The sequence below is a fragment of the Haplochromis burtoni genome, unplaced genomic scaffold (assembly GCF_018398535.1).
Source record: "Haplochromis burtoni strain Fernald_Lab_line unplaced genomic scaffold, NCSU_Asbu1 Contig_8, whole genome shotgun sequence".
Classification (NCBI taxonomy): domain Eukaryota; kingdom Metazoa; phylum Chordata; class Actinopteri; order Cichliformes; family Cichlidae; genus Haplochromis; species Haplochromis burtoni.
In genome coordinates this window covers 2,038,983-2,058,874 of record NW_024582369.1, presented here as the reverse complement: position 1 = coordinate 2,058,874, position 19,892 = coordinate 2,038,983, and the positions used below count along the sequence as shown (strand labels likewise).

The 19,892-nt window shown below is 39.7% G+C and overlaps 2 protein-coding genes across 5 annotated transcripts in view; one reads left to right on the top strand and one right to left on the bottom strand.

Moving 5' to 3' along the window:
- Window positions 1–7,140, bottom strand: part of snx9b (sorting nexin 9b) — a 17,861-nt gene extending 10,721 nt beyond the window's left edge. For 2 of the 4 annotated variants that reach the window (XM_014338300.2, XM_005914481.2), the window contains exons 1-5: window positions 6,821–7,138; window positions 5,342–5,428; window positions 3,458–3,532; window positions 2,410–2,535; window positions 649–811 (exon numbers count right to left, since the gene is read on the bottom strand). In XM_014338300.2, the coding sequence (XP_014193786.1) occupies window positions 649–811; window positions 2,410–2,535; window positions 3,458–3,532; window positions 5,342–5,428; window positions 6,821–6,832 (463 nt within the window). In that variant the 5' untranslated portion in view covers window positions 6,833–7,138. Of the gene's footprint in view, window positions 1–648; window positions 812–1,814; window positions 1,893–2,409; window positions 2,536–3,457; window positions 3,533–5,341; window positions 5,429–6,820 lie in introns of all 4 variants that reach the window. The other 2 variants (XM_014338290.2, XM_014338295.2) reach the window with 2 other exon arrangements.
- Window positions 7,141–11,111: 3,971 nt separating this feature from the next.
- moxd1l (monooxygenase, DBH-like 1, like) lies at window positions 11,112–19,554 on the top strand. Its single transcript, XM_005914482.3, has 13 exons — window positions 11,112–11,423; window positions 13,200–13,346; window positions 14,088–14,240; window positions 14,323–14,406; window positions 14,624–14,779; window positions 15,375–15,477; window positions 16,478–16,647; window positions 16,722–16,810; window positions 16,909–17,005; window positions 17,098–17,157; window positions 18,158–18,276; window positions 18,365–18,443; window positions 19,075–19,554. Exons 1-13 carry the CDS (start codon window positions 11,154–11,156, stop codon window positions 19,228–19,230), a joined length of 1,683 nt encoding a protein of 560 aa, XP_005914544.1. The 5' UTR covers window positions 11,112–11,153; the 3' UTR covers window positions 19,231–19,554.
- Window positions 19,555–19,892: the final 338 nt, after the last annotated feature.

Here is a 19,892-nt window from a genome sequence, read left to right as displayed (position 1 = left end):
AAAATTTAACACAAAGCTTAATTTATCTTTTGTATTACCACAGAGGCATTCTCAAACTCGCAAGTTGTTGTCTGTTTGTAATTCAAACACCTTTAACCAAACGTCAGCCGAGCTCACAAACTCACGCAGAATCACTAAAAAGCACCAAAGGCTGTTTTGAAGCAACAACCTTTATCACATCAACCAATTGTGATTGCAACAAAACAACCTAACTAATCAACGTGAGCCTGACTGTTTGATGCATTAAGTGCGAGGGACTCTGAAGTCACTCGTGTTTGTAGAACTGCTCCCTCCCCTGCAGCCATATATACAGTACAGCTTATGCAGAAGAACAGTTTAACAAGTAAAGAGTGAGCTAAACTGTTTCACGAGGTAGTGTGATGAGCCAAAACCACTGCATGACTTTACCTTTCCTGTAACCACATTAAGACGTTAAAAATCGCTTTGAAAATGTAGCTTACATACTTCAGAATGACATAAACACAGTCGTATGAGAGTATTGCTACAAAAGAGAAAGTTGAAATTTCAAACTGTCGAAAGATATTACAGTGATTTTTATGATAATAAAAGGTTTACATTATACTTCTAATAATAGGACAACCATGGTTCCTGAAGCTATCTCGGGGTTTTTTTTTTTGGTTTTTTTACCTGGGCCTTGGTAAGCCTGAGGGTGACCATGTGATACAGGGGGCCAGGGGTCAGGAGCGCTCTTCCCAGTCTGTGTGCCCTCTGGATTAGATGCCCAGTTGTTGGTGGAGCCCCCTGATGGGTCCGCGTTCCACGCCGACCACGGATCATTACCATTAGTAGCCTGCAAGAGTGAAACAGAACTTGTGAGGAATGGAAGACGGGCGGTAATAACAGATCAAACGCGAGAAGAAGAGAAGGAGCAGAGTCAAGTCCAGTCCTGTATGGAGTCTGTTTAATGAGAAGTTGACAGTAGTTTCAAAACAACATCCTTTTCCAAACATTTGATGAGGACCGGGCTTCTCTCAGGGAATCTGCTGAGAGATAAAGCAGCCCGGCAGTGAGTGTGTAGTTTGCATATGCCGCTGTACAGAAGGGTTAACTGAAAAGATCAAAATAATACCCGATAATCTGGAGAAAGAGGCACATGCTTGCATACAAAAACTTCCATTTGTGTTTTTACACAACCTGTTTTTGTTTTTACAGCATTTAAAAATGCTCAAAATGCAGCATGCCATGCTTGCAAGGCAGGCATATATACAATTCTACAATTCTCGAAGGCATGCAAAAACACTGCTGTTGTGCGTTTCTCTTCTGTAGGTTAAAAAAAAAAAATCACCAAAAAAAAATAAACAGGCAAACTACTCAAATGACATTAACAAGCAAGTGCATTGAGGAACAACACTCTAAGAGCATGTGCTTTTAAATTTTGCAGCTCTTATACTTCTCATTACAGAGCAGCACTTAAAAAAAAGTGATTATTACTGATATTTGCATAATTTTCATCATGATTTCTGGTACAAGCGGGTGTTCTGGCCTGATGATTTGTCAGTGTGATTAGTAAAATACATGTGGGGATCATGAACTCTTTTACCACCGATTCATACAGTTTTTCTTTTCTTTTTTAACAGTGTGTGGGTGCTGATTGGTGGAATGTCTTGTCTTGTGCTGAAGTGCAAGGTGAATGGAGAAGTTGAGCTCATGCTTTTTGCAGGCATTAAGGGTTGCAGGGGAATTTGCCAAAGCAGACCAATCAGAGAGGACCGCTTGGGCAAAGAATGAGTGAGGGCGGGAGGGCTTGGGTTCATGCTTTTAGGCCACTCCCACCACCCCAAACTCACGGTTACCTCATCAGGGGACGAAAGGTAGGGGGAAACTGGGGTGTCGGGGGTTTCCGGCTGGGGGCTCAAGCCCCCAGCATCCACCTTGAGGGGAGGGGGAGGGGGAAACAAAGGTGACATCATCACAAAGCGCCAGATGTGACAGTATACACTGTGCAGTGCTTTTTGTTAAAGTGATATAGATGTGTCAGAGGAACAATAGCAGACACATTTCCTGCTTTACCTCACTTGCTGAGCCGCAACATATTTTTACTGATCCAGCAGTATGTTCACTATTGTGGAACTTCCTGCCTGCTAACTGAAGATTTTGGTGGACTGCATATCGTTTAAAAATGACATGACAAAGATTAATATCTCCCACACCAGCTGGTCTCACTTCTGCATCTCTGGGGTTGACGGGATGCATTAACGTCAGTACATTTTTGCCATCGCTCACTTCTGCTTTTTGATTGTTTTCTGTAGCGTAACCCTACCATATATCATTTTTGAATAGGAGAATGGAAGCACGACAGGTGCACCGCTCTATATTTTGTACACCTACTTACCCAGCATTGCACTAGACTTGTGAAATTGAGAAATCTTCACTGGCTGAATGCATTACCTGGTTTTGTGCAGGTGTTGATGCAGGTGCATATGCATCAAAGAAGGACAGGTCTGAACCTGCAACATTTCCTAAACTTGGAGTAGGTGCTGCAGCTGATGGGAACACAGAAAACTGCTTATTGAGCTGCAAATCAAGAAAAAAAGAAAAAAGACAATGGAAGAGAGAGAAAAAAAAATTCCCATTAGTGAACAAATCCAGACATTCCAGCATGATCTAATGATTTTTAAAGGTGCATCCTCATGCGGTAATGTGATCGTCTCATTTTTCACTCGTGGCTTTGCGAAACAGGGTTTTAATTTTCTCAATCTTTCCAAAAAACAGCAGTGTGATTGAAAAACAGACTGAGTTCTGGTGCTTTTCATGAGGCATTACATAAGCTACAAGTGCAATTGTCATCTGTGAGTTTTATATGATTTGGACACAGAATCAAAACAGTCCGGGAGCAGCTGGGGAGGTAACTCGAGGTCAGACAAACAAGCACGCACCCACCAAAACTTGCAAAGTTAAGCAGATGTTTAATATCAATGCCTCTCACCCTCACACACAATCGTTAGCTCTTGTGTGGTAAGTGTTTACAGTGATGTTAAGTTGTTAACATCACAGACTTTAGTTTTAAACAACTCTTTCTGTGTCTGTAAATTTCTTCAGAGTGAATCATATCCTCCACATGAAGTCAGAGTTACTGGATCAAGCCATACACCCGCGCGCGCGCACGCACGCACGCTCGCACACACAAACACCCAAATCAGCAAAACCCTGAATGAGGCACATCCTGTTGTGACTTTAGTTTCACATAAGAGATGGCACCACAGTATGCAGATACATCTTTGTCTGTGACGAGGTGTCTATGAAATGTCTAGCTGATTAATGTTCCACTGCACCCACGGTACATCATGACCTCGGTACAGAATGTTTTGTTTTCGTTTCGTTTTTTTCTTGCTTAATTTTATGTGAATTAAAGTCTCTTTGAATATTCTATGGGGTTTGAAAGCTCTGCTGGCATCTCCTCCATACTCTTCACATCAACAGACACAATATAACTCACTTCAATGTAGTCTTCAGGAACCAGTCCCACCTCCCCTCTTGAGTTCTGTGCTTCCACCCAGCCACCTCCAATACTCTGAAAGAGAGACCCAGCTGCATATTAGTTACAGGAAAGAAAATACAAGGCATGTACTTGGGTATTTCTCCCTTCAGGATATTAGTTTAATAGCCAATAATCAGATAGATTTTTCATTTTACTAAGTCAGTTAATGTTTTAGTTACTTACTTTTTAAAATTTGTATTAAGTTACTGTAAATTATTTGAATCACATTTACAAAGAAATGTTTCAAAGTACAAAATGTTTTGTCTACAATGTTTCTCTCCGACTACTACTTCTTTAAATGCCACATATTTGTGTAATATGTCCAGTCCTATGGTCAGTTGTTACACAGAGGCCACAATACCACAACATAAAGTTCTGCACTTTGAAGAAATTCTGCTTCACATTTTAAAGTAACCTCAATGCCAAAAACTGAAGACGAAGGTAATAATGTAGCACATAGCTTCTGATTTACTTTTCTTGTACAGGTCGTATTACTACAAATCCAAAGAGAACCACATCTTTCCTTAAAAATATCCTTTCAATGCAACAAATGTTGCTTGGTTGATATGAAGCTCGCACATTTTTTTCAGTCCTGCTCGACCCGCAGACAAAACGTGTACTTTTAACTTGGAAGTCTAACTCTCCACTTACCTTTGCGCACTGGATTAAGGAGAAGTTATTTTATATACAAATGGAAGAATCACTTACCCATAAACCAAATACTCCAGATAGATTTAACAGGTGACGGGGGCTTTCCTTTAAAGACACCATATTATCTCCATATTTTCTCTCTGCTCAATAGTGTGTGAAACTTTATATTGATTTATATTTATTTATATATTTGAGTTATGTTTTCTTAATGTCAATACTGTCAAAGCATTTGCATCATCTTCAATTCCCTATTTATATTTTAAGTCTGGTAGCCTGGTAGCCTCCTGCTTATTTTTTGTGTTTGTGTCTATTGTGGCAACATATGTATCCTTAACTTTTTCTTTTTTTAAATTGCTTTGATTAATATCTTCATTGCTTACAAAGCTGTCCTGCAAAAACTTTATCCTGTACCTTACATTTTTAAGGGAAGCTGTATGGTAACTAAAACAGGCTCAGTAATAACTTGTACATATGTGATAGCCTATACACAAAAACTACATGTCACCTGTGGGAACCCAACAGATTGTTTATCAGTCACACTTGGATTTGACTCATTGTGAGTCAGATCTCGAGCTTACCATTTAAACATCATTTTAATGTTTAGTACCAAGCAAAAAAGAAATAAACAGGTAAGCCAGGTATGTATGTACACACCTGAGACAAATTCCTCATCAGTGAAGTTGATGAAAAATAAAAGTTCTGATACGCTGAGTCCTTGATAGCCATGACAGAGACATCGATTGGAAAACTATGTAGGACAGCACTTAACCAGTGACCTTTGAACTGTTTGTGGCTGGCAGCAATGACATCATGTTTGCTTTCTGATTTAGTTTTTTTTTTTTTTTTCCACCTCTTGTCCTTCCTTCTTTTGTCCACATTTGTGACACACGTGACAACGTGAGGTCATGTGCTTTAAGTTTTTTGTTTTTAAATTGGAAGATCCGCACTAAACATTTGATCCCGGACTAATGTCGGCAATGTTGTTGTAGGCAAAGTAATTAAAAAATGATGGTATCCACAACACAAGCAAGTTTTATGATTTAATGATTACAGGCAGATGCAAAAAAAAAACAAAAAAAAAACCTCATATCGTACACGTCACATCTAGACAGCTTCTTTACAGCTGAGAGTGTGAGACTTTACCCCTGATGCTAAACAGATGAAAAGTAGAGCAGTGTTTGTATTATTTACCTGATTGGTGATAATAATTGTCTCGCCTTCTTTCACTGACAACTCATTGTTTCCAGGCTCAGCAGTGAAGTCGTATAAAACCTGTGCCTGCAGACAACAACAACAAAAAAAAGTTCTAAGGTTTACTATATAACTGATTAACAAACTTCAGACTTATATGAGGCCGTGGTGAAACAGGCCAAACTTGTTCTTGGTATGGTATGCTTACTCTCAACTAAATTCTTGCATCAACCAAAACACGGGCAGACCCACAACGTTACCCAGTTCAGCTTAATACAGGAGCCAACAAGGTCTCTCACAGTGACCCACATGTACTAATCTGTCATTCCTCCATGGGCCCAGAGAAGCTCACACACACACACGCACACGCACACGCACACACACACACACAAAAACCCCACATCTATCTATTCATCTATACTCATAAATGAATTTGAGACAGTAGACGGAAACCTTTCCAGTATGTTGTAAGTTAAATAAGCACAAACCCACACACAAAGTGTGTAGGGAAATTGTTCATTAACCATTGAGATGGAATGCAAGGCTATTAGGAAGCCATCAAAATAACATTTGTTTCAGTGTCCACCAACCACCACCCTGCAGTCCGGGAAGCTGAATGAGGTTTTTGAACAGAAGCATATTACCAGAAAATGACAATAAATGTTTTCATGTCTGATGATGATCTTAAAAAAAATCTAACTGAATTATCAGGTCGTTCTGTCGTTGGTCCCTCACATACATGTTTTTTACTGTGCTGACTGCTGCATTTTTTATTAACACCATTTATTTTATTTTATTAAGGATTACTTAAAATAAAAAGCAGACCTGTGTTATTATTCTCAGTAGGATTTTTTGCATATCATAAACCATATCTAGAGTAGAGGGGATATTTAACTTCTTAGTTTTACGTACGGTTTATCTTTATACACACTCTGCTTCACGTACCATTTCCGGTTCCCCTAAAAGAACACTCATTAGGTCCAAATGCGAACAATACTATGAGCAAAATTATCGTGTTTGCAGTGCTGCAGCTACATTTATGGCCCTGTAGTCCTCACCTAAGGTAAACAGTAGTCACATATGGTACGAACAGTGTTTTGAGAAAAGACTACATTTCCCAGAATTCCGCGGAGGCAGCTATGACCCACAGTGGAAAGGTAGTAAAATGTCACAAGACACTTCGTTAATGAGACACATTTTCCATGTATAGCAAAAGCATTCGTTTCTCGCTGAGCGCATACAGATGTGCGACAAGCGGCCATAACGCTTTTAAAGCAGACTCCCTAAATGCTTTCAGCCTTAATGCGGAGCTCACCGAGTGAAGTCTTCACTGTAAAACTAATGCGAGAAACTACACTTCTGACTGTCCAAGTCTACAGCCCTCAGTATTGGTGAAAAACAAGCTCCAGGGGACACCCAAGAAGCCAGCGTAGTCGTGCTGGGGCTTTAAGAGAAGCCCAGGAAAGTTGTCAAACCCACCTTTTGCGCCATTATCGAAGCATTGATCAATCATTACAAAAACAGGCCCTGTAGTTTTCAGGATTTCCAGTCCTCAGCTGGACATTTCCTCCGCGCTTCTCTTCAACTGGAGGCGAAGCAAACACGATAACTCCTCCCGGTGGAAAGCCGCCGCGACAAATGCATTAACACATGACTTAAAAACAGTAGGTCGTTTAAAAACTCAAAAATCCGAGAAAACGAAAGGTGGGAAGGAGACCAGCTGAGTGCGACTACCAAGTTTGAAGCGCGTAAAGAGCTGCTGACAGTACAGAGGGAGTGACCTGCAACGCGCACAGAAACCGGAAAGGTAGTCCAGGTCCGATATGGTGGCTCCTCCAGAGAGACTACACGACTGTTTAAAATCGCAAATAATTTTTTTTCAATATGAAGAAATAAAACACTTCATAATTAAACGATGATTAAAAAAAATACAATATATATATATATATAAAACGTGGTAACTAAAATTTTTAACTTGTCGGAAAAAATAAGTAATAACAATAATAATCAAAATAGTAGTAGTAATAAAAGAATTTCTACTATTTGCGGGATTTTTTTTTACATTTTCCAGTGCGTTTTTTAATTGTGTGTTTACTCATATGGGCCTGACAGCTCAGAGGGAGTGACCCTGAACCTAAACTTATGTTTACTCTTTTGTTTAAGTCTCCCTCTGCTGGCCTCATTGTGCAAGTGCGTTTTTATTGTTGGTGGGGTTTTTCTTAACGTTTTCAATAACAGCTCAAACGCCTAGCACATGCCAACAGCATGACATCTGTAGTCCTTCTCACCCATTATCACCTTCTCATATATCAAATATTTATTCGAGCCAAAATAATTCCGTGGTTCAGGACTGTGAATAGTGTGGTTGTTCTCTGAGTATTGTATTAAAATCCTAATCTCTGAAGGCCACAAAGAGTTTTTGTTATTCAAAATTTCAGCTACAGTAAGTCTTCATGTCTTTATTTTTAATATCTGAATTTCAGCTTTAATAGATTTTCAAACAAATCCTAAACCCATGGTTTGTTCTTTTTGTCCAGCTGATGTTTTGTAATTTGAGCTTGAGCTAACCTGAGGAGGGGCATCAGTACTGCCAAATCAGAATACAAGAGGAGAATATAGGAACATGTTAATGACCCCAGACAGGTGTGGAGGGGCATACAGACTATTACCAACAAAGGATGTCCTGTGACACTCAGATGCAGGGCTAGCAGAGGAGCTGAACAGCTTTTTTGCCCGTTTTGAGTCTCAAACACTGCACTCAGCCACACCATTCCAACAACCACTACAACCCACACCAGACTCTAGCAACCCCCCACTGACTCTTGAGACACAGGATGTGAGGCATGTGCAGTAAACCCCAGGAAGGCTGCAGGTCCCAATGGAGTACCTGGGAAGGTGCTCAAGGCATGTGCCAAGCAGCTAGCGCAGGTCTTCACTGGCATCTTCTTCAACCTGTCTCTGGAACATCCCACCTGCTTGAAATCTGCCATAATCATCCCCATCCCTAAAAAGTCACCCACAACCAGTCTCAATGACTGCCGTCCAATTGCACTAACCCCTGCCATCACCAAGTGCTTCACGAAACTGGTTCTGGGGCACATCAGAACCTGTCTCCCCCCCGCTCTGGACTCACACCAATTTGCATATCAGACTAACAGATCCACCGAAGACACCATAGCCACTGCTCTCCAAACAAGTACTGAGTCACCTGGAGCAACAGGAGAGCTATGTCAGAATGCTCTTCACTGACTTCAGCTCAGCCCTCAACACAATAATACCGGACATTTTGATCACCAAGTTACTCAACCTGGGGCTCCCCCCACCCACCTGCTCTTGGATAAAGGACTTTTTGGTCAACAGATCCCAGCAGGGGAAACTGGATCCTCGCCTCTCCTCCTCCCACACTCTCAGCACCGGCTCTCCCCAGGGCTGTGTACTAACCCACTACTCTACTCCCTCTACACATCTGAGTGCAGTCCTGCCCACCCAGAGGACATCATTGTTAAATTTGCTGATGACACAACGGTGTTGGGGCTGATCACAGGGGAAAATGAGGTGGCCTACAGAGATGAGGTCCTGAAACTGGGAGAATGGTGTGCATTAAACAACCTGGCACTTAACATCACCAAGACCAAGCAACTCATCCTGGACTTCAGGCGGAACAAAGCTGCCCCTGCCCCCCTGCCCATCAACAGTGAGCGAGTGCAATCCTTCAAATTCCTTGGCATCCACATCTCTGCAGTTCTCTCCTGGTCAGTCAACACCACGGTGCTAGTCAAGAAGGCCCAGCAGTGGCTACACTTCCTAAGGGTGCTCAGGAAGGAGCAACTAAACACCTCACTGCTGGTGACCTTCTACATATCCATCGTCGAGAGCCTGCTGACCTATGCCGTGTGGCACGCCAGCTCCACGGAGGCAGACAGGAAGAGACTGCAGAGGTTGGTAAACACAGCACAAAAAATCATCAGCTGGCCTCTGCTCTCCTTGTCTACCATCTATAACTGCAGTTGTTTCAGCAGGGGCAGAAACATCTTTAAGGATATCACCCACGTCGGCTACCATCTTTTTAACCTGCTGCCCTCTGGCAGGCGCTTCAGATCCATATGGGCCAGAACAAACAGACTCAGGGATAGCTTCTTCACCATACTCTGTCTCTGTCACCCGGTGCTGTGTATTTATATTATGTGTGTAGTTATATTATTGTATAGTTTTTTATAATATGCTAAGCACTTGTACACTTTTATGGAGCTGTTTTAAATCTCATTATACTGTGCATAATGACAATAAAGGCTTTCAGTTCAATTCAATTCAATTTTTGATACCTGTCAGTTACAATTATCTTTTATTTTGTCTCCTGATTTCCTGGGTTATCATTATTGGTAAAGACTTACAGCACTGTGTAAAAGTCTTTTTTATATATATTTTTCTCAGAAATTGCAGTGAAACAAGTGCAAGCATACATAGAAATACAGGACAAAAGGCAAAAACAGAGCTTGTACAGTTCTAATACACTTGAACCTTTATTCTTTAACACAGCCTGAACTCTCTCAGGTAAACTTTCTTTTGATTTTTAAGTAGTCTTCAGAATTAGTTCTCCAGACTTCTTGAAGGACATTGAATGCTGTTCTTTCGACGCCCTTTCTTTCATTCTCTGTCAAGATGATCTCACACTGCTTCAAAAATGTTGAGCTCTGCGCTCTGGGGAAGTCAGTTTCTGTGATTTTCTATCCAGATATACTTTTACTGCCTTGACAGTGTGTGTTGTCCATCAATCAACCCACTCTCCTAAACAGAAAGTCCAACAAACAATAAATTCTAGCATGCAAAAACTTCTATGAATATTTGTTTGCAATGATCAGTGCTGTCAACCAGTTTATCACTGACAATGATGACGATGACTAAAGAAATCTTCCTCTCTCCTTATGTGCTCAAGTTAAGAAAACATTGCATATGTTGGTAAAAAAAAAAAAAAAAATAAAACAAACCTAGACTGTGCAACTGAACCTGTGAACAGGATGGTTTGCACAGTAAAATGACCAAAGAAGTGTCATGTGTAAGAGCACTCAAGTCAGTTGTTATGTAAGTTGTAACTCTACTTGAAGTGAAGTGCTTTTCCTTAAAATATTAGATATTTGTTCAGCCACTGCATAGAAGAAGAATCTCTCTGAAATGTTCGCTAAAGAATATGAGACGGTTAAAGATTGCACACTGTAAAAAATAACACATGAACAAGGAAATAAACCTAAAACTTTTGTATCTTAGGATCTGAATGCAGCACGCAGAGACTAACTACACAATTCACATTCCTGCGCCATGAAATTCTTTTGGCTCGACTCAAGCCTTTGATATATGAGAACGTGACAGTAGGTGAGAAGAAAGTATTATACATTTCACTTCTCCTTAGCACCCATTCATATGTCAATCACCTGAGCCTGGCAGTTATAAAACAAAACAAAACAAAGTGTAGGTGAAATCTTCAGCCTACCTGTGGACATTTTAGTGCTGTATGAAAAGCACTGTGGCTGGAGACTGCTAGTACATAAAAGATTCAATTACGGATTTAATACTAAGGCTTTAAAGAAGTTGAGTTTGAAACTCTTGTGAGGTTTTACAAGGATGAGAATGTGACAGGGAGCCCAGTTTTTATTGTTCAGCAAGGGCAAACAGTAAATGCCTGAGCACTTTTTTCCCCCCCCCACTATCACTTGAGCTGATCTCGAAACGCAGGTGTGTCTTTGGATGGTGGGAGGGAGTTTGGCAGCCCCGCTAGTATTCAGCTCAGTTTGAAGAGTTTCAGCTTTGCAGAGACATCATGTGCTCTCCGCTTCCCTTTTTCTCCCTGCTACTGATCTGCGCAACAGGGTCATGGGCGATGGATGTCACAATGCCCTTTATGGAGTACCTGGACCAGGAGCAACTGGTGTGCCTGAAGTGGGGCTTTGACAATCCAGCAGGTGACATTACATTCCAGCTGGCGGTCAACACCACAGGCTGGGTGGGTTTTGGTTTGAGCCCGAACGGAGACATGAAAGGATCAGACATCGTCATAGGAGGAGTTGGATCCAGTGGAAGCTACTTCTCGGTTAGTTATGAAATAATTATAAATGAGCAGCTGTTGTATTTTTACTTATCTAGTATAAACAGCTGGAAGCTTTCATCCTCATACATCCTGTTTAATTTAATTTTGTGTTTTGGTTTTCTTTTCAGTTTCATATCAGTTGTTTTAGTTTGGATTCTATTGAAAATTATTCATTTTTGTTTAGTTTTTAGATTTGCATAGTTTTCGTTTTTAGTGTTACTGTGTCCTGTTCGGTACTTGTCAAGGACAGAAATAGAAAAAATAGATACAGCGGTGTGAAAAAGTGCTTGCCACCTTCCTGATTTCTTATTATTACATGGCCCTGTGTGAAAAAGTGATGGCCCACACCTTGTTAAATCACAAATTAACTGTGATTAACCACATGTTATACAAAGCTGAGTTCAGTGTCACTGCCACACCCAGGGATGATTACTGCCAGACCTGCTGAATCAAGAAATCACTTAAATGGAACCTGTCTGACAAACTGAAGCGGGCTAGGAGATCTCAACAAAACATTTCATGATCCAAAGAAAAAGCTGAGAAACAAAGTCACTGACATGTATCACTCTGCAAAGGGATATAAAGGAATTTCTAAGGCTCTGGGACTCCAGTGAACTATGGTGAGAGCCATTATCCACGAAAGGAGAAAACTTGGAACAGTAGTGAAGCTTCCCCAGAGTGGCCAGCCTACTAAAATTACTCCAAAAGTGCACTGATGACCCTTCCAGGAGGTCACAGAAGAAACCAAAACAACATCTAAAGACCTGCAGACCTCACTTGCCTCAGTTAAGGTCAGTGTTAGTGACTCCACTAAAAATGGGGCTGGGCAAAAGTGGCCTTCATGGCAGAATTCCAAGATGAAAACCACTGCTGAGCAAAAGGAACAGAAAGGCTCGTCTCAGTTTTGCCGGAAAACATCTTGATGATCCCCAAGATCTTTGGGAAAATATTCTGTGGCCTGATGAGACAAAATTAAACTTTTTGGAAAGTGTGTATTCTGTTACATCTGGTGTAAAAGTAACACAGCGTTTCAGAAAAGGAACGTCATACCAACAGTAAATTCTGTGGTAGTAGTGTGATGGTCTGGGGTTGTGTTGCTACCTAAGGGCCTGGAAGACTTGCTGTGGTAAATGGAACCGTGAATTACAGTCATCTGCTCGTGACCTCAAGCTGAAGCACACTAGAGTTTTGCAGCAGGACAGTGATCCAAAACACACCAGCAAGTCCACCTCTGAATGGCTTAGGAAAAACAAAATGAAGACTTTAGAATGGTCTAGTCAAAGTCCTGACCTGAATCCAATTGAGATGCTGTGGCATGACCTTAATAAGGCATTTCATACTTGAAACCCCTCCAGTGTGGCTGAATTACAACAATACTGCAAAGATGAGTGGGCCAAAATTCCTCCACAGCGCTGTAGAAGTCTCATGGACATTTATTGCAAACTCTTGATTGCAGTTGTTGCTGCTAAGGGTGGCCCAACCAGTTGTTAGGTTTATAGAGAGGAATCACCATGCAGGTTTTGATTTTCCCCTTACTAATAAACAGCTTAATTTAGAAACTACATTTGTGTTTACTTGTGTTATCTTTTTCTAATATTTAACTTTATCTGATGATCTGAAACAATTAAGTGTGACAAACATACAAAAAAAATAAGAAATCAAGACGTGGGCAAACCCTTTTTCACACCACACAACTTTTGTAAGTTATCTTTCAAAAGGACACACCTAACAGTGCCAGAGACTAATGTCTGGCTTTCTGCTGTTGTTTTTTTCCATTAGGATCGATACGCCACGGGCAACTCCATGCCTCTAGAGGATGCACAGCAGAGCTACACTCTCCTCTCTATGCGGGAAAATGAGGGGCAAACCGTCATGACCTTTAAGAGGCCTATTAAAACGTGTGATGATAAAGACTTCCAGATCACTGTAACTATTTTGTTGCTTGTTTCTTTTCTTTCTTTTTTTTCTTTCCCCTTATCACAGTCTGCATGTGTGGGATTGATGTGACACAGCCATCACAATTATTATTTTTATTTTGTCTAATGAAGGTTTTTTGGTTTTTTTGTTTTGTTTTACAAAATAGTTCCCATAAAAACATAAAAACAAACAAGTGAATCATGCTGAGAAGAGGTGCAACGTTTCTCTCTTCATACCACATCTATAGGTCTCATATGACACCACAATTAGACTTTGTTGTCTAGGCCTGAAACACAAGTTAAGTCTCTTTGTTGTACCCTTTTCTCTGTTTTCCTTCTTTGTTGCCATAGATGTAATTCTCTGTCTAATGCTCAAGTTTCACAGTCTACAATCTGCAATTCCAGTTCTTTTGTTAGGCTCCCCGGACTTTTTTTCCTCCACACATTGCCCTGGGTTTCCAGAAGAACACAATGGCATGATTTCATTTTGAACACATGAAATGCTACACAGTTCCTGGTAACAAGACTCAAAGATTATAGTACACCTTTGCAGTGGCACAGAAATCTACACAGTCAGAGCATTAAATCACTTTATGTAACATGTTAAGTTATTTTACAAGGTATAAAAAGATATTAATAATCAGAAACCTCTCACAATATCACCTTCCACAAGAATGTATTGTACTGTATTGCTTCTATACTGTGTAAGGGATCATATTGCCTGACCTAAATTACCATCTCTCTCTCTCAGGCTCAGCCAATCAAACTCATCTTTGCCTATGGGAAAACAGATGAGATCTCTTACCACGTGTCCAGACGAGGCACCAAAGAAGTAAATCTACTGAACTATATGCCAAAGTCCATCCCAACCAACTCCAGCTATCTTAGTGCTATGGTGGACAACGTAAGAATTACTGACAATAACAGTCAGATCAGAAATATCGTATTGTTTGTTGTTTATTTACCTTTATATTTGTTGTTTACAGATCATAGTCCCTTCCAACACTACCTACTATCACTGCAAAGTTATGCAGTTCCCAAAGTTAAATACAAAACATCATATTTACCAGGTAAGCATTATTTCTTTATGTTTCTGTCGTCACTGTTCTTTCATTTGTGTCTGATTGGGTAATTAAAATACATATAAAAGCACACCCACATTAATGTATGTGTAAGCATAAATAAACTAATAAAAAAAGTGTCACAACCAAGTAGACTTTATGAATTTATATGCTGTCATTGTGATTTTTATGTTTATTTCAACCTCGTTCTCCTAATTTACCTCAGATCGAGCCCGTGATCGAGCACCTTGACCTCATTCATCATATGCTGCTGTACCATTGTCCCCCCAAAGTGACAGAGCCTTATGACAAGCCATGCTACATGGGAGACATAGGAGACAGCTGCTTTGGAATAGTGGCTTCTTGGGGAGTGGGAGGCGGGGTGAGAGAGACTGTACACTGTAAACCTAAAGAAGTTAGCAGAAGTTTATTAACTTAACAGTTGGACCTTATCAGAACTCCAATATTTTGATTGCATTTGACATGTACCTTTTGTCTAAAATAAAAGTAAAATTGTTTAATAATTGAATTCATAAATATTTACCGGTAGTAACAAGAACTTAGTTTTCGTTTATGACTCCCGTGTGAATAAGCTGACATAACTTACGAGGAACGAGTACAACAGAGTCACTGTTTCAGTTTAGCAAAACTCAATATTTATTGTTCACTTTTATAATCGTTTTTTAAATAAACAAAAGTCAAACATCAACTTTGAAAACTCAAAAACAAGTCAGACAAAATGTAAAGTTTATTTATATTTTTATATGTAGCAGGTACTTAATATCCAAAATAGTTGAAGTTCATCAAAAATAATAAGTTGAACTGACTAAAATGAGAGAAAATATTGGATTAACTTGAGTTTGTGGGACTGTTTTTTTTTTTTAATTAAGTTTACATCACATCATTTTTTTCTTGTGTGTGTTGTTTCTGTGCCAGTGTTACATCAGTTCTCCTACAATTCATCTCTAAATCTTCAGGTGTACGAGCTTCCGGAAAATGTGGGAATTCCCATTGGAGGAGAGAAGAGCGATGCATTCTATAGGCTGGAAATCCATTACAATAACCCAGAGAGGAAAGAAGGTAAATAGTGAGTTCATTAAAACTAAGGACAAGTTAAAAGAGAAATATGACCCCTTGACCTCTGCAGTGAGGTTGCCGCATTGATCTGGATTATTTTATTACACTTAAAGTGTCACTGAAAATTAATCCAGAGTTGTTCTAAATGTTCATCTTTCACTATGATGAAACATTTCTGGCCTGATAGAAGCCTTAATTTTTGCCACAAACCCCTTCAAACACCATTTTTGGTTTTAACCTTTATTTAACTAGAAAGGAATAATTTTGAGATTTAAAAATTATTCTGAAAGTGTCTCGGACTATGTGGCATGGTGGTTAGCACTGTTGCCTCACAGCAAGAAGGGCCTGAGTTCAATTCCACCATCAGGCCAGGGTCTTTCTGTGGAGTGTTTGCATGGGTACTCTGGCTTCCTCCCACAGTCCAAAGACATGCAGTTTGTGGGGATAGGTTAATTGAAAAATCTATAATAATGCCCATAGGTGTGAACGTGAATGGTTGTCTGTCCCTGTGTGTTGGCCCTGTGACAGACTGGCGACCTGTCCAGGGTGTAGCCCGCCTCTCGCCCCATGACAGCTGGGATAGGCTCCAGAACCCCCCGTTACCCTGATAAGCAGAAGCAAATGGATGGATAGATGCCTCAGACTAAAACAGGTAGCATTAATCTTAATCTTACATACCAATGCTGGGAGAAAACCGGCTCCCAGCTAGAGTGGGGGGCACCTGGGGAGCCATGTTTAAATACTGCGGCACAGATGTGTTATGATGTGTTATGCTGTGCTTTCCATTGCCACCACCAAAACACCCATTTAGGTTGGCGATCTAGTTAAAGTGTTGAGACACTTTGACACCCAGTATCCAACTATGTTTGTCAAAAATTTAATATGCTTCCTATGATCTTGAATTTATTTACTTAACTTTAATATCATTATTATTATTATTATTATTATTAGTAGTAGTAGTAGTAGTAGTAGTAGTATTTGACTGTTCTTTTTCTCTCTACAGGCATTAAAGACAGCTCAGGATTAAGATTACACTATACTGCAAAGCTACGGCAGCATGATGTGGGCATTATGACTACAGGTGTCTTACCAGGAAGAGTGAAGTACGATATCCCTCCAAAAGCTAACCAGTTCCACACCTACGGCATATGCAACACTGCTTACTTTTCAAAGGTATGCACCTCTGCAATATGGATTCCAAGATGCATTTAAAAAGTCTGTAAAAGTTTTTTTTCTCCTTCCCATAGTTTTTGAACCCTGTGCCTGATCTTCAAGTGTTTGCTGTGTTCTTGCACACTCACTTGGCTGGGACGAAAGTCAGAGCTGGCCACTTCAGGTAAAAAACAAAAAAAAGGCAGACTCTATGCAGCTCAACAGCAATCAATGTCGTCTGCATGAATTTAGAGTTGATTTTCCCGGTGCATCCCACTGCAGAAATGAACGACAGATAGATTTTTTGGGCATAGATGAAAACTACAACTTTGATCTACAACAGGCTGTCAGTTTGGGAAGCATAAAGACAATCAAGCAGGTAAGGGTTCATTACTTCCATGCACATTTATGAACACAATAGAGAAAAATGGAAAACAATTAGCTGTCTATGGTTTTTTCCTTCCACTACAGGGGGATGAAATTGTAGTGGAGTGCACCTACAATACTACCAATCGTGCTTCAGTCACTAAGGTGGGTTAGTAGTGTATGACCTTGTGTCATCATATGGCTTGAATGAAATCAAGACTGCCTGAGTGAAACCAGAAAAAAATGTAGCACAAGTAATCTTAAACAAACAAGTGGTTTACTAGTTTTTGCATCCATATCTTAGAAATGACATGTAATGCACAATGTTCAGCTGTGATTATGACTGTTAAATATGTACTGCTTCCCATAGCAGCAAAATCCTTGTATCAAGAAGCATACAGATATGAACACAGTGTTCCTTCCTATTCATTATAATAATATCAAAAGATATGTGATCTGTAGTGAGGATAGGGAGTCAAGCGGAGACCTGGAGGTGTGCTCTGGAGCGAAGATGAATAAAAAGAAAAAATATCTGTAAATGAGAGGGAGACATTTGTAACGTGTGAAACTGCAGGGAGTAGAGGTAGTGAAAATGAACTAGCTTAAACACCTGGGGTTAACCAGGAATAGAGGGCAAGTGGGGTGGAGATGAGTGTCAGGAATAATTTGTGATTGAAGCAACAGTGAAAGGGAAAGTTTACAGGATGGTAAACCTTGAAAAGCACAATCTTCAAACCATACATCATAATGAGGCCTGTTGTCATGTATGGTTTGGAGATCGTGGCTCTGACAAGAAGAAAAGAGCTGGAGCTGAAGATTCTAATATTTTCATCGGGACCCACACTGGACAAGATTAGAAATGAGTACATCAGAGAGGCAGCTCAGGTTGAACAGTTTGGAGACAAGGCTGAGATGGTTTGGACGTGTGCAAAGGAGAGACAGTTGATTTAGCAGACAAAGGATGCTGAAGATGGAGCTGCCAGGAAGGAGAACAAGAGAAAGACCTCAGAAGAGAGAAGAGATGCAGAGGGTTGGTGTGACAGAGGAGAATGATCCACTGTGATGACTCCTAAAGGGAGCAGCTGGAAGAAGAAGATCTCGCAATCATTTTACACCATGAAAGCAAGTTAGACTGCATTGAATCTCTAATGCATGCTCCTTTCAGATGGGGTTAGCAACTACCAATGAGATGTGCCTTGCTTTCCTGTTCTACTACCCTGTGATCAACATCACCTCATGCGTTAGCATTCCAGATACCAAAGGAGTGCTGATAGACGCAGAGAAGTAAGCTCTGATGCTTCAGCCACCCTTTTGATTTTTTTCCCCATACATATGCATTTGAGTAAACTAGCAATATACTGATTTTTGACAGAATACCCATGGATAAGATCACTGAGTATGAAATGATGTTAAAGAAGGCACCGCAATATCAAGTAATCATAAACAGTAATGTAAGTATCAGTCTTAGTTATTTGATACTGTTCTTTTTTTCCTGTGGGATTTGAACAAATGTTTTTGAAGATTAAAAGACAGATACTGGCACCGACAACACGTTATATTTTATTATTTATAGGTTATATAAAATGTTTATATCAATAAGCTTGTTTCTTTACAACTTCAGACATATAGTGGCTAGGTTATTAAAGTACAGGAAATAATATGAATGTGAACATGATCCCATCATTAACATTTGACCTATTGTTTTTGTTTTTTACATGTATTTATTTTTATCTAACATTGTTTCCTCCTCTACATCTGTTCTGTATTGTTGCCATTTTGCATTTATGCTAAGCATCTTTGGAGTGTTAATTTTTATAAAACAATTTTACTGGCCAGTAAGCCAGGCTTCTATACTGTCACACACATCTATGCATGCGTGTTTAAGATTTTATAAATGGTTCTTATGGTTTATGATCAAAATATTATAAACACAGCATAATCACAAAGTTTGAGCTTTTATTTGTCTTTCTCTACAGTATGTGGCATTTAAGTGGAAGTCACTGACAAAAAAGCAAGATATTTCATTGTTTTTTAACTGCAGAAAAAAAGTGTTATTGTGATTATCTTTTTTTTTATTTGCAGCACAATGTAAGCCTTTTCCCAAATGGCACTGTAAGGGATCTGATGAAGACACCTGCTGCTTGCCAGATTAGAAACACTTCAAACAGATTCAGCACATCCTGGATTGTGAATCTTGCAGGAATCATACTTGTGCTACTCTGGATTATATTAATGTAGCCCAGGCATTGGCAATAGAGCCAGTTGCAATCCCTATAAAGGAAGACAGAGTTGTTCAAATCTTTACTGTATCGACATTACATCACATTTTCCAAGCTTTTGGTTTCTCTTTTTATGATATCATTTATCTTTCTTGTTAAATTTTAATCACAGTCATTTTCTTTAGCACCTGATTGATTTTCATACTAAGCACAGGGACAGGGATATTTACATTACACATATTAAGCCATTAATACTGAAGCACAACTTCAGTTTGTAAGCTGGGATACTGTCTCTACCACAGCAGCAATGAAAACATTTATTGTTTCTGAAATAATAATAAAAGTTTGCATGATTTTCAGTATGAATGCAGTTTTTTATTTTTCCTTTATTGCATTACTATTTGCTAATTGAGTAGATCAGAACTTTCTGTATTATTAAATCCAAATGTTGGTTGTTAAGATTAACAATTAATTACAGATCAAGTGTACATGACACTTGATCTGCTTAGGCTGCTGCCCCCGCGACCCGGCCCCGGATAAAGCGGATGAAGATGGATGGATGGATGGATGGTGTACATGACATAATATGCTTCCCATGTTGCACAAAAAATGACTTTCTGTTTGGTGACATATATTCTATTGATTTAATGTCTAATTGTTAATTTCTGTGTTTAAAAAAAA